This window comes from Setaria italica, chromosome I (assembly GCF_000263155.2).
Source record: "Setaria italica strain Yugu1 chromosome I, Setaria_italica_v2.0, whole genome shotgun sequence".
Classification (NCBI taxonomy): domain Eukaryota; kingdom Viridiplantae; phylum Streptophyta; class Magnoliopsida; order Poales; family Poaceae; genus Setaria; species Setaria italica.
The window spans coordinates 37,280,230-37,295,511 of record NC_028450.1 but is presented as its reverse complement, the minus strand read 5'-3'; the positions used below and the strand labels follow the sequence as shown (position 1 = coordinate 37,295,511).

The following is a 15,282-nucleotide window of genomic DNA, read 5'->3' as shown; positions in this document are numbered from 1 at the left end:
TTTAAAAGTTGGACGTGGATCCAATTCGGCAAAAAAATTCTTCCACGATAGAACATGCAAGTGGCTAGATGTCTCTGCCGAATGGAGGCGGCGGTAGCATGTAGTTGGGGTACTGCGATCGTGTGGATGCGGATGAACTCCGCCTTCTCGAGTGTATGCCATGAGAAATTTCGGCCGGACACGATTTTCTTTTAAAAATCTTTTGACACAAGATTATTGAAACAAATCGGGTAGGAGAGCTGCCGATTATATTAAAAAATAAATAGAAAAGGAAAGGGAAAATAAAATAAACTCGACCGGTTAGATTGGGATATCAACGTGGGTAGCCACTCAACTAAAAAACTACCACACCCTACCGGTTGGATTGGGACATCAACGTGACCTCACCGCTCCGCTCGCCACGACAGCACCCACCAACATACACGCACATAATTCGCCAAAACCTCCAGGCGTGGCCCATCATGGAACCGATAGAGACAGACTGCACCGCACCGAGAAGACCACCGCCATGCGGGACCCTCAGCTGTCGTGCCGCAACAACACCACACTCCACCTGATAGAGTGATACCACCGAATCCGGACCTCTCGTAGGCAATCTCGCAGTCACCACCGCGATAACACAACGCGCGGGGACCTTGCCACATCCGCCGTTGGACTCCACCTCACTCTCGTCGCCTCGACCGACAACCATGCGACAACCCCTGACCGCCACCACAAATGTGATCGCCTCCACATGGCGTCGACAACACCCGTCCAGCTTGCCACGCGGCGTAATTGACACCCCCGGGTGCGGCCGTCCATGACTAATAGACCAGGAATGCCACAGACCAATATGGGTCTCTAGAGATGACGCCTCCAAGGAGGGCACGATGCCAATGGCGCTGTCGTCGCTCGTCCAGAATCTGGACAGGGTTTTCACCCAGAGGACCCCGCGCAACAGGATTGTAGCTCAGAAATGACGTCCCCAACGGGGAGAACGACGCCTTAGGACGTCGTCATCATCTCCACCAACAAGAACGCCAGCACGAGCTTTCGCCTAGAGCATCCCAACCCCTACACGCTTACAGCTTGGCACTCCCGTCCACAATCATAGCAGACCATCCGGGCCGGCGTCGCCGCCACGCCTCCTCATACCACATCACCGTACCTCCACCTCCGCTCGCTCGCTCGCAGTCATCCTCCTCCGCGCCGCGCCCTACGTGCCGGCACCCTCTCCGCGCTGCTATTCTCCACGGGCCACCGCACCTTTTCCGCGTCTCCTCCTCCGACGCCTCCTCCACGTCTCCTCCAAACTTTGTTTTTCGCCCGCAGGCGCCACCATCATTGGCCTGTCAAACGGGCAAGGCTTTCGCCGAAGCCCCCGAACCCCAGCCTGGCAGCACTGCCCTTGCTGTGCCCCAAGAGGCACCAAGCCTTGTTGTCGGACGCTCATGGTGAACGCAGGCATCCTTGCTACCACCAGACACCACCACGTGCGCCGATGGCGTCCCCTCAGCACATGCTAGCAAAAGCAACAACCCTGGGCGGCTCCCGACAAGCTGTTGCAGCGCACTGGTGTGATAGCTCTAGTCATTAAGAAACTAAATCAAAGAATAAACAAAGTAATTAAGGAGCAAATAAAAGCTAACTCCAAATTGTTAAGAGCTAAGATCCAAAAACACCTTAGATTTTGGCCAAGTGTTAAAACTCACTTCTGTTGATAATCACTTGGGAAGCAAATAAAAATAAATTTTATATAAGAACTTAAATTTTGGCCAATATAAAAGTGGTAGAACTTTTCAATTGAACAACCTTCATAATTAACACTTTTCTTGATTATGAATGGAAGGTGTTTAAAAACAGGGTTGACATTCCATCAAATTTCGACCAAATTCAAAAACAGTTTTGATCTGCGTCCCGTCAAAGTTCCCATAATCCTATCTCCAAATCCGTCGATCTTTTCACCTGTTGGCCTTTATAAAAGTTATAGCATATCCCTTGAACTCCAACTTTGATTTTTGAAAATGCAAACGCATAGTTCCAACTTGGTGAGAAAACACACGTTAAACATGACACCTTTATCACGACACGCATCACAAGCATCATTGTGCACTATTGAACATCATGAACATCATTTGTGCATAACCAAGCATCATGTGCATCACTTGTTTATAATGGAGCATTTTGACCATGCATTATTTAAGTTCACCTAATGGTTGTTTATTGTTGAAAAACTAAACTTGTAAAGCAACCCCAATTTCTTCTATACAATTGTGCCTCATATTATTTTATTTAAATATGATATTGTTGACGCCAGATTTCGGCACAAGTAAAATCGGCGTCAGGAGAAGAAGAAATAGGAAGGTACAGCAGGATACAGGGATGACAGTTGGAAATCGGCCGAGTGGCGCTACAGTTAAAGATCGGTTGGTTGGTGCTACAGTCTAGGATCGGCCAATGTTACAGTCCAGGATCGGCCGATAAATCTTTAGAATTCCGCCTCGCTTGACCCTTGGGGTTTTGGATCGGACGCGCTTGGTTCCCGATCGGTGGCCCTTTGCCGATAAGGAGATCGGCCGATTGGGAGGTTGGAATAATTGGGCCGGTATGGGCTTGGAAAAGATCATGAGGATGAAGAGGGGGTCAGCCCATGAACGTATAATAACCAACCTAGTACGAGTCATACTTGTAAATATTCGTTTTCTATTTGAATTAGGGATAGAGTTCTAGTCAGATAAGGAGTCGTCTATACGGGGCTATAAATAGCCACCTTTGTAGATCTGTAATCATAAACAAATCAATACAACAAGCTACTATCTCCTCGCACTTACTTTGAAGCAGGCGACTTCGCCAAATACTTTCTTCTTTTTCACGAGTTCATACGGGTTGGCCGGGCTGCATCAACTTGACCTCTGGCCGATCTCGTAAGTTCCGTTTATCGAGTAAATTCTAAGCTTTAACTTCGGGCGCATCGCTGTCGTTTCGTTTAAGTTTATTCACTAGTTATCGATATTTACTAGAATCATAGGTTTTACCTGTTTTTCTAGTTTTATCACCAGTTATCCAGCTAGGAATCGGCAGTTTCAGCTTTCCTCATATTTTGTTATTTAATTTACTTATTTTTCACATAGCCGATTAGATCTATTCCTGGTGTTGTTACTATAGCATTGTGTTGATTACTCCAGTAGTTTTTTTGTCTACACTGCTACAGTAATCGGCTGCTTCATAGCCGATTTCTTTATTACGGCAAATCGGCCGATTCGCTGATAAGCTTTCTCGAGATCGGAAATTTAGCCGATCGCAACCTTTGGAAACTGACACGTATTCTTCCTTGCCAATCAACAGGTCAGATTGGCTGGCACGCTGCGCGAACCGCACCAGGGCAATAACCCGAACAGGAGTTAAGCAGATTCTCCCGGGTCGTGTGTCCGACGCTGGGGATTCGGTTGACCGATTTCTAGCGCCAACAGATATACCATTTGGTGATTTTATAATATTTTAACCAAATTTTTCTCAGGGATGTTTGCGTGTGCTAAAATTAATTTAAAATTCAATTTTGGCTCTTTTCTTTTGTCAATTGCGTGAAAACTATAGCAGCTCTTGCAGCGATTTTTGTGGCATTGTATTCTTTGTTATTTTAGCTTTCTAAAGAATATTTTTGGGGAATTTTTGGACAAGTGTAGCATTGTTAAATGAGTGGAGAAAGTTGAGCTTTTATTTTAAAATCGTGGGCCCATATGTCAGTTGCATTTTCTTCCTCTCTCCCACACCTGGGCGTCACTGATTGGCCGTGCAGACACCAAGGATGGCCGTTGGCCAGCTCCGGCCGTGCCAGCAAGGCTCCCACCCGCGGATTGGCCACCACGGTAGCGCCCACGTGTAGCCCCTTGCGAGCCACGCCCCTCCTCGCCCCCAGTTGGACAAAGCCTCGGGCGGCATGACCCCGCCGCCACGCGGCCAGAGAACTCCGGCACTCGCCCTTGCTGCCAATACCCGGGCAGCTTGCCGTGTCATCCTTATCATCTCGCCCATCCTTTAAAGCGGCCTCTCCTCCAAGCCTCCTGCCTCCGCCAAGTTTCCTTCCTACAAAATAGAAACTTTTCCCCATTGCCGAGCTCCCGAACTCTTCCGACCGCCGGCCAAAATCTGGCCATCTCCCTCCGCCTCCACCAAATTACTCTCACCTCCACCTCCCTCACTCCCTTAGCTACATCCTCGACCACTCCCCGTCGCCCGTGGTCCAAGAAGCCGCCAAAAAATAGGCTTTACCCCAACCATCAGAAACTTGGACCCATCGCAGTTGATCTCGCCGTGGACGCCCATCTTACGGCTGTCCTAGTCTTCAATCAACTGCTCAAACGGATCTTAGGTGAGTCCCTGGTCATCATGCTCGCGTTTGTTTTCCTTGTTGGGCAACTTTCCACACGCATTCCCGCACATGTAGCCAAAGTGCGCGCCACCATTCCTAGAGCCCCTGCTGCGCCATCCTTTTCCCCCCATCGCCGACTTGACGGTAAGGCCCTTGGCCTTGCGGCATGGCAATGCTGCTCTCCCTAGCGCCGTCGTGCCGTCTTTCCCCTATCCCCGGCCGGCCCAGGTGCGCCCCTACCAGACCTGTGTGTGTGCGTGTCCGTTCTGGAGGTAGAAGAAGGCTAGGGACCGATTGCAAGGGGAAAATAAACTTCAGGGGTTCTTGTGAAAAGTTAAGAGTTTATGTGAGAGGTGGGTTTTTGTCCAGGGGCTTGAGCGCAAGATGTAGGGGCTTGCTTGTGAAGAGAAGCGCATATCTGAGAAAGAAATTTTTTTCGTAGGGGCTTAAACGTGAAGTTGATTTTGGTTTTAATTAAATAGCTAGTTTCAAATTGTTGCAAACTTGGAAAAGGCATAAAAAAATGTATAAAATGCTAAAAATATTATTCTTGTTTTGTTGGATTCCATGTGAGGTCTAGTTTATTTCAAAAATGATTTTTGTGCATGTTACTGTTTTATATTTGGGGCTATGATTTAATTGGTCCAAAGGTCATTAAATGCTTTATAAATCATATAGTGCTCTAAAAATGGTGAAACCAACTTTGATAGCTTCCTTTTAACATGCATGTTTCAGATCTACAACTTGTGTTAGTGGAACTTATGGTGTTGATGTTGTTTTAAAAAACTAAATGCTTATTGCTGTCTTAATATTGCTAATGGCATGATAAATAGTGGAAAATTGATAAAATTATGAAACCACCTCTATTAGCCTTTTTTTTCCACATAGGATCCAGGAAAAATAATGTTGATACTTTTCTGGTTGATTTACAAGCCTTTTTAGACTTAATGTGCTTAATGGTAGTTATCTTGTTTATGTTATATCTCCACATTAAAAATTGATTTTGAGGTGAATCCAACTCTCATGACTTTGTATAGTTGTCTTCTGTCAGTACCATTTATTTCATAATCATTTCTCAACAGATGATTTTAATCTTGCAATTTTGTACCTGTTTAGTTTATCGTGCAAATTAGTTTCCCTCCTAGTTATTGTATTTTTTATATGATTCAATAGCTCTTAAATTGTTATGTAGTTCTACTATGTCTTGTCGTCCCACTTAAAAGTTCCTTACCAGCATGATAGGATCTTTGTTCTTGACAAAATGTGACCTTGGCTTTATGCCCTTTTAATCACGCTAAAACAATTGTATAAAAAGGAAAACTATGAAATCACTTTTATTAGTCTACATGCATAATTGAAATCCTTAGGCAAATCATCATACCTCCTAGTGACATGAGGCTAGTCTTGTTGTTTTCGTTAAACTTGTTCCCTTACGACAAAAATATGCTTGGTCATGGAGATGTGGTTGATATTTTTTTTCCTACAGGACTCATAGGCATATCTAACTTAGTATATGCTTAGCTAATTGTGGAACCAAATCCTGATATTGTATTTATACATGTTCTATCAATTACAAATAATGCCAACCATGCTATCTCAGGATTGTCTTTGGTAGTCAGTTTGTGTTCTTTTTCAACATTTAGATCATTGCTGTTGTTTCTTTCTTTTCTGGATAGGCCTGCACTAAAACACTTATGCCTTATTAAGCTGTAGATGTGCTGTTGTTGAGTTCCTGACTTCTTGCACTAGATATCCTCCCAAGTTTCATGCATTTCATGAGCATTTGCACTCGTAGCATCATCTCTAATGCATGCCCACATTTCATTCTTTTAGAGAGCAATTTGCCGTGGAACGTGACCTTTGAACCCACAGCCGAGGCCGGCATAGACATCAAGTTTGAGCCCAAAGAAAACCAAGGCAAGCCACTAAGCATGTTTGTCGCCTACTTTGTGAAATGAAATGGTTGCTATGTATCACTATAGGCTACATGCGGTTACCTTAATGCATTATTAGAACTAGGTTTTTATTGTTATGGACTCATTTGCTTTATTATCTTACACTTCGTTGCTCGAGTAGTGTGAGTTATAATAACTAAATCTTGCAAATTGCTTAGTCATGCTTAGTCAAAAATGGTCACTTAGTAAAAGAATTACTCATAGGTTAATCAACACCTTTTCTAATAAGGTTCTTTAACATCGTTGAACAAATGAACATGATGGGTAAAAATTGGATACGATAGTTGAGCAGATTGTAGGAGTTGCAACCACCAGAGTTCACAAGTTAACACACGAGACAAGATAAATTAAGAGCATCTTAAGTAAATAAGTAAATGTGGTCCAAAATACACCCTATGCTTGTGCAATAATTAACGAGATGCAACCTATGTTATGAAAAGTTATAAATGAAATCTTATGCATATGCATCTCATATAAAAACTAACCTCGCCAATGGAACGTACGAGTTTGGCTCGGAACGCGAAGAAGGACACCCTCCTGCTAAGCTGAACATGATCAAGGCAAACCAAGGCTCGAACCAAAGTTTGGAAGAGCCCAAGGCTGAGTTAGGGAAACAAGGCAAGCCCCGGAGCAAAACCTTAGTTCCTAAAATTACGCACTACTTATGTTACTTATGTTTGTGTATTAAGTTCATAGGAGTTGCTTGAAACCTTAGTTGCATGATCCTAGGTACCTATGTTAGAATACTAGTATGATAGGTTGAGTAGATGCAATGCTAAATAGGGACTCGGTAAAAGTCGAGTGATTTCCTGCCACTCGCGAGTTATAAGAGTTGCCTGTTTACGTATGTTGCAACCATAAGGATGACGGATGGGGCCGAGCAATATGTTCTGAATTGGTGGATTGTCCCGTCTGTCTAGAAGAAAGCTGCTAAGGTCAAAATATGTTTAGACTTGTGGTCAAGTGTTTGAAAGTACTAACCTCATACCTAGTATGGGATAGGGAAGCCTAGTAACTGATTGACCCCAAACCATGGCTTGATCCCCACTCTCTCTGCAACTGGGTTCCCCTGCTGCAACATGTGGGTACAAGTGCAGTCACGGTACGACAACGTTCCGGGACCGTGGGGCATTGTATCCAAGGGAAGTGGGCCCTGCCCACGTGCCTGGGGATTGATGGGGATGGCTGACATGTGTGGACCCGATGTGGTACGCATATGTCGTGGGTTTAGATTCACCTTGCAAGGTTAAGAAACTCGATTCGAATCATCTGTCTCTCATAGTTTGAGACTGCTTGACTGCATTTCTGCACTAATGAATAGGAGAAACAAGTATGATGATTACTAATGATGCTTGATAAGTTTTGCTTGTTCACCATACTTGCTTAAAGTAGGTGCTTACCTAGAATGGTTAATCAACTAGAACCTGATGCTAAAACTTGAAAGTAAGGACCTACTTTAGATGCTTTTGGCAAAACAAACTCCTCAGCCAAAAAACCTTGCATGTCTAGAAGTCGGTGGAGTAGTCACCACCTGATGGGTAAGTCTTGCGGAGTATTAGTATACTCAGTCTCGCTTGTGGCTATGTTTTTCAGGTTTTGTGGTTGACTTGGTTGCCAGTTTGACCTGGCCATCCCAGCTCCCTTCGGGATGGACTATCAAGTGGGACCTTTCCTCGATCGGTGAGGATCGTGGTGTTTGATATCATGGCAGACTTCACCATAGTATTGTGTATCGATGTTAGATTTATCGTTTACTTTTCCTCTGCTTTGAACTCTAAACTTTACCTTTTATACATTTGAACTCTTAGTTTGTAATAACTCAATTGGGACCTGTAATAATGTATATGAATTTTTGCAATCTCTGGACTCGCCTTCGTATGTGTATGCTTTGTTTCGATCCGAGACAAGTAGTTTATTCGGTGAAACCCGACGGGGCTACCATTTTAACTTGATTTAAGTGTCTGCTCGCATATGAGGCGACGATGAGTACACTTTAGCCGGGTTAATCTGGGTGGTTCTGCCATAACAGGGCCATAAGCCCCCTGCCCGCCGCCGCCCAAGGACTACGCGCGAGCAACCGCCACGCGCGCCGACGAGCAGAAGCCCCCGAGCCATCTGCCCAGGGCCCTGTACCTGCCGACAACGCCACCACGTGGACCCTCGAGCCACGCATGAGCTGCCTCCGACGCGCGAAGGCCCCCGGGTTGCGCCGCTGCCATGCACACCGACCAGCGGAGGCCCCCGAGCCACCTGCCCAGGGCCTCGCTCATGCCGACAACGCCACCATGTGGAGACCCCCGAGCCGTCGCCGCCGCCGTCGCGCGGAGGCCCCCGAGTTGTGCTGCCACCGCACCAAGGGTCATGAGGGCAGCCATTGGAGATGACGCTAGCAGAAGCGGCGCTCTCCGGGACCGAAGCGGCATGGTGCAGATCCGACCGCCCTTCGCACGAATCCGGCCTCCCCCAGCGCGGATCAAGCCTTTACCATGCGGAACCGGCCGTCAAGAACAAAGCTCACCGGAGCAGCAAGAAAACATGGAGGAAGGGGAGGTTCGGGTGAGGGGAATAGGAGGGAGGAAGGGGAAGGGGAGAGTTGGCCCCACCACCACCTTCCTTGCCGCTCTCCGGGCTTTCGGCAGGCGGCTCCGGTAGCGGCGGACGCTGGGGCGCGGAAATTTGGCTAGCGGCAGGGAGGCGAGGGAGCCGCCCGAGTCGCCTGCTCAGGATGACGCGGGGGCATTGCACCTTTGTCCTCAGAATCAATTTGACACAAGATTTGGAATGCACGGCATTTCTAACAACGCTGGACCTGGATGTACGTGGCTTGTTTTGGACGGGAACTGAGGGAGCACGTAGCTGCAGGAGGGCAGCTCACGGCCCACAAGGCCACAAGTCAGGAACCGCAATACACATGCTCTCGATTTTTTTAGAAAAAACAATACATTTGCTTGGTTGATCCGACTGTCCGACTGAAAGAAAATAACTGTTGCTTGGTATTGAGTATTGACTCGACTGGAGGCAACCATTTAAAAACGAGAAATGGTATTTATTACTGACTGCTTTTTGCTACACATCAACCAAATTAACCATGCTTAACTGTCGCTGAAATCAGATTACAACTGAATTAGCCCTTCTTCCCCTGCGCCAACTGGTAGAAGAGGGTCCCATCGTAGACGACCCTCACGGTGTCCTTGGGCAGGCGCCCGTCCTTGTCTTTGGCGAGACTGTACAGCATCTCCCACTCCGCCTTGGCCCCAAGCCTGCGTTGTCGAGTGAATTTGCGCCATGACAAGAACAGCCGTCATCAGTGAACAAAGCTAATGCACATCATTTTAATTTCTTTTTTCGAGTGAAATGCACTAACGGTAAATGAACTTAGCAGTGAGTATCACCTAGATTCCCAAACTCTCGAAATATACATTGAAATTCCTAAACTTGCTAATTGGTTCACACGAGGTCCAAATCTTCATGACACGCGTTAAACTGCATATGTGGCAGACGATGATGGGACCTGACACGTGGGGTCCACATGTCAACCCAACCTCCCTTCTCTATCCACCCGTGCTGACCCGCAGGGCCATGGCTGCCACCATCCGCCCACGATGGTCCGCGGCCCCGGCCATCGTCCGCTCGTGCCAGATCGCCACTGTCCGCCCGTGCAGGGCCGCTCGTGCACGATGTCGCCCAAAGGCCAAGGCCAGCCCCAGCGTCGGAGTTGCCATGAAGCACGTCGCATCTTCCTGAAGCTTGAGGCACACCACTCGGGGGAGCCCCCACCGCTGCATCCCAGAGCTCCGCCGAGACGCACCACACGGGACTCGTCCCCGCCGCGTCGTTCGGAGCCGCCGTCAGGCCCGCTCCCCCCAAGTCCCGAGACATCCCGGAGCTCCGCCAAGATGCACCGCTCGAGCTTGCCCCCGCCGCGCCGCTCAGTCCTCGCCGTCATCCCATGCTGGTTGCGGATGCTACCAACATCGCCGAAACCGAAAGTTCGCGGAGCAATCATTCTCCTACCTCTTCTCCTTCTCCTCTCTCTCTCTCTCTCTCTCTCTCTCTCTCTCTCTCCTCTGCTCTAGTCCTCAGCCCAACACCTTCCCTTTCAACCTCCCGTGATGGATGCACGGCTAGTGGTGGGGCTTGAAGGCGTGCCCGCGCCGCCGCTCGCCCATGGTCCTACCCCACTGGAGCGTTAGCAAGATTGCCTACCATTGCATAGCCGCAATCAATCAATTGGTTAAAATGAGTTGCGCAACTACTTACATGCCGCTGCCGTTTATGCCCAAGATTCGATTTATGCAGGCAACGCTGATTGGTCAAAGGATTAGAAATGATTGTGTCCATTTCAATCTTTCGATTTTGCGGCCGTGTTGGTGAATGGTAAGCAAGATCATTGCTTGGATTTTTTCCCCTCCGTTTCCGCTGACCCGGGACTTCTCCCCAGCGGGGCGATGAACATAAACATTGGTGGAGCGTCGACCGCGGGCATAGATGATGCGAATCGCGCGGCGCGATCGCCAACTCTACAACGCATGGACGAGGGTGCAGGTGAGTGCATCAGGGAGGGGAGGTGCTCGCCGGTGGCTGTGAGGGATGGGGAAGAGAGCGCGGTCGGGGTCGGGACGAGCGTTGGCGGCACGTTGGACGCCAGCGGATAAGGCCAGCTTCAGCATCGTGAGGTCGGGGCAAGCGCAGTCATGCCTAGTGATGGCGGGGTGGATGGGCCGAGCAGCGAGCAATGGTGGCGCTGGCCAGCACCAAAGATGGCGATAAGGGAGAAAGAGAGGATGAGGGGTCCCACCCAGCGCCACGTCAGCAGACACGTGAGCGATTAACCTAAGTAACTGTGCTTTGGATCTCACGTAAACCAATTAGCAAAGTTTAGAGGTTTTAGGGCATGTTTGGTTACCCAGTATTAAAGTTTAGTCCACTCATTTTTGGCACTTTTAATCCCTAAAGTGCCAAATAGGTGGACTAAAGTGTTTAGTCCTCTAGTCAATATAGGGTGGACTAAAGTGGACTAAAGGGTCCTTGGGACACCCTGCCCCTCATTTATTGCCCTTCCTCCCGCCCAGCTCCCTTTGCCGGCCTCCCTCCCACCGCCTCCCGCTCGGGCCCCACCGTCCTCCCGCCCGCCGCCGTCGCCGCCGGCCTTCCTCCCGCCGGCCTCCCACCCGGCCCTCGCCGCCGTCCTGCCCACCGCCAGCCTCCCTCCCGCCGCCCTCCCGCCCAGCCCCCGTCGCCGGCCTCCCTCCCGCCGCGCGGCCCCCACTCCACGAGTACCACCTTGCGGTGCATGCGGGGTCCGGGTCGGCGGTGCGGGACACGGCGCGCGGCGGCAGGTACTTGGTGGATGAGGCGTGGTGCCGCGACGCGACGACGACAGCTGTGAAGGGGTTCGCGGGAGGGGAGCTCACCAGGGCAACGGTGACGCCGGTGGGGAGGGGGGGTCCTCCGTGTCCAGCCACTCGTCCCCCGCCGCCACCGCATTCGGTGAGTGGTGCGGCGACGGTGAGGCCTGCGCCTCGAGCACCATGTGGGCGGAGGAGGGGAGGGGAGGGTAGGGGTTTCTTTTTTCAGGGAATGCGCCCTTCGCTTTGCTTTGCTTTGCTTTGGTAAATCAGTGCTATTGCTGGGGAAGCTTTTGATTTTGATGGCGGCTTGGATTGGAAGACGATGATTGTGTAGCAGGCAGCTTGTAGCAGGCGCCCAGAACCAGAAGTTGGCACCAGAACAGGGGTACCAGGTGGTAGGTAGAAGGGGTAAAAGGATCTTTGTTCAACTGCATTGATGGACTTTAGTCCATGGAACTAAACAGAGTAGGACTAAACTTTAGTCCATGGACTAAAGTGGACTAATGGAACCAAACACCCAATTAATATGCATTTTGAGAGTTCGGAGACTTAGATGACACTTACTTGTCATGTACCGATAGTGCATTTTACTCTCTTTTTTCAAACGAATTAAAATCAGATCATGATTTATTACCATCCCGTGACGTCATTGCTCTGTCGGTTGGCCTTGAGCATCTCCTCCACCTCGTCTTGTGTCAGGGCGTTTGGCACGGTCTTGGCGTGCTTGGTGAACATCTCGTCCAGCTTCGCAGGAACAAACCTGCAGATCATTTTGGAACTGTCGTTAGAACATTTAGTAGAATACACACGCTGAAACGACCAACAATCTAGAACTAGTTGCATCATGCATTAGTGTATGCACGGACCTTCCTTGAGCGTCATACGCGCCTGTGTCGCTCCCGTGCTTCCCTTTCTGAATGTTCTGGATGTAGATATCCATGCTCGAGGACGAGTTTGCATTATCCTGCAAGCATTTGAACAGAATGGGAAAAGTTAACAATATTCGCATCCAACGTAGAGCGTGTAATAATCGTGTGTGTGCTTGAGTGACATCCACAGGAGTCAGGAGACTAGTAGAGGGGACGTTGAGCGATGAGATGCAGTTACAGCCTTACAGGTCTGGTCTTGGGGCCGAGGGCGGCGTTGATGAGCGCGGCGCTGGCCTTGGCCGCGACAGCTCCAAGCCCGACGTCCTTCAGACCTGCGTGCCATGCCACCATGCATCCACCCACCATAGACACGCGTGAGCACGCACCAAAAAATACGGCCTGGTTTGCCGGAATCAGGCAGGAGACCCGCGACGAACGGCTGTGCGTTGCCCAAAAATAAACGGAATGTGGCAGCAGAGCCTCTCAGCTCACGCGGAAGAGCCCGCCCGGCGCGCGCCTGCTCACCTTGGTACGTCTCGTCGAAGGTGACGATGCCGTCGTGGTCGCGGTCGAAGAACGCCACGTGCTTCTGCAGCTCCGTCATGCCGGCGCCCGAGCCCGGAGCGCCGCCGGCCGCCGCGTGACCACCACCACCTTCTCGATCGGAAATCCACAAATAAACGCAACAACGATGAGCAAAACGTGTGGGGGCGGATCAAACAAACGAAGCCGGCCGGCGAACCTGCGTCTCGGCCGGTAGAACATACCGAAGGATGCCGCCAGGAGAAGCAGGAGCGGCGCGGCCGCCCCGGGGCACGACGAAGGCAGCGCCCGTCGAGAACCCATGCCTCCGGCTCGGCCTCGTCTCTCGCGCGCTGACCGCTGGTTTGTTTGTCCCTTCCCGTCTCCTGACGCTGCTGCGTCCTTCCCGGAGGTGTGTGGGCACCAACTCGATCTGTGCAGGACGCGCGCCGCCCTTATAGGACGGGCTTCGTAACCGCAGTAGCAGCATCCGCGATATCCTCACATTTACTTTTTTACAGAATGGGGTATCCTCTCATTTACTACTACAGTGCTGTGCTGGATTGAGTGTCGTATACCAATGCATGGTTGATTGGCAAAGGTAGATTTCCAAATTTTCCATGTAAACACGCTTCTGATCTAGCAGAAGTTTTGTTTTGGGTGCTGCCTGTTGTGCCGTTGGAGGTAGATGAGAAAGATCAGCCCTGCCCCCCACTCCCGCTCGGAGACAGGTAGAAGAAGCAACGGCAGGTGTTGCCGAGGAACAGCAGCGGCCAGGAGGTGGCTTGTTCCTGCGGCACGGGCCATGACCATTGCCGCGAGGCCGCGATGGCTTGGTGTGCCGCTGCTTTCCACACGGTTGGTGTGGCGGTGGTTTCTTGCGTCTCGGCAAACACAAAGCGGCCGCCGCGCATTTCGTGTGCAAGCGGCCACTTATCTCGCGTGCGGGCTGAGAGGAATAGGCCACCGCGTGCAATCGCCCAGGCCTGCTCGTATTGTATACGTAGCTGGCCCAGTTTTTTTTGCATAGGCCTGCTACAAAGTAGTACACAGGCTGTGCAGATTTATGCAGGCACGAGAAAAGAAGAGAGCAGGCTCACCCCATTCGGCCCACGAGAAAATACACACGTTGGAGCCAGTCATTTCGGTCCGAGTGCCCAGCCCACGATCCTAACTACAACAGCGGGCTAGGTCCAGCACTCCCGCAGCCCGTCGCTGTTGCGCGTGTCTCGGAAAGGCACCAACCGCGCCGCCACCGTCGCCGAGGACGCCGTCCTACTCCTCCTCCTACTCCTGTAGATTCGCGTTTCGTCGCCGGGACTTGAACGTGTCAAGTGGCTAGTAGACTAGGACCGGGACCACCACCCGAACTTGCCCAGTGCCCACGGCCGGAACTTGAACCAGCCACACACCGAGGCCCAGCTGCCTTAGCTTGAACAGGCTCGTTCCGCCGGGACGCTAGACCGACGACGACGATTATTTCTGGCATTTCCGCCGCGGATTGAACCAGCCCGTTCAAGTTGTTGGGGGCAGGCACATTGCTGACGGCAACCACGCGAGCATTTCGTACTAGGCTACTAAGCCTACTATAGCTGCAGCTGTTCGTCTCAGCCAGTGAAGGAAGACTAGTAACGGAGCTGCTAGAATATACATCTGCACATCATATGAGCAAGAACAACCCCGGCGAACGAACGTTGCTACATGAGGCTGAAACTGAGATTTTGCTGAGACGCAGACGAACGATATCCTCGGCAGAAGATCCTGCTGAAACTCTGCTACACCAATCCGAAAAATCTCTTCACCATCTCCGGCGACGTGATCGTTTTTGTCCCGGTGCTGTCGTCTACTATCCCTCGCCAGTACTCGGTAGCAAAACCCGTGCAGGAAAAATCACCGCCGGCTCGCCGAAATTCACCGCCGGGGTCGCGAACAATCGCTACCCCCCGCTACCCAACAAGAGCTCGCGTCCACGAGAGCAGCAAGCCGAAGCGGGCGCCGCGCCATCCCGTCCTCCTCCTCCTCATCCCCGTCCCGCTCGCGTGGCGTCCGACGCGGCCGAAAATTCCGCGGCGACGGCCGGTTTGTTTATGCCATCCTCTCCCCGTCCGGCACTGCAAGGGCGACGACTTGTCACTGGTTTCGTTTCACGGCTCACGTCTACCTCTAGCCCTCCGGCGCGCGGCCACCTAACCCCTTTGACGAACGGCGCCCCCCGAGCCTACGTGGCCCGCAACCAG

The 15,282-nt window shown here is 50.7% G+C and overlaps 1 protein-coding gene across 1 annotated transcript; it reads right to left on the bottom strand.

Moving 5' to 3' along the window:
* Positions 1–9,306: 9,306 nt before the first annotated feature.
* Positions 9,307–13,461, bottom strand: LOC101770337 (probable peroxygenase 5). The gene is made up of 6 exons (XM_004953780.2): positions 13,291–13,461; positions 13,049–13,177; positions 12,770–12,855; positions 12,521–12,618; positions 12,289–12,414; positions 9,307–9,563 (listed from the first exon to the last, which is right to left on the bottom strand). Exons 1-6 carry the CDS (start codon positions 13,367–13,369, stop codon positions 9,428–9,430), a joined length of 654 nt encoding a protein of 217 aa, XP_004953837.1. The 5' UTR covers positions 13,370–13,461; the 3' UTR covers positions 9,307–9,427.
* Between the last annotated feature and the right edge of the window lie 1,821 nt (positions 13,462–15,282).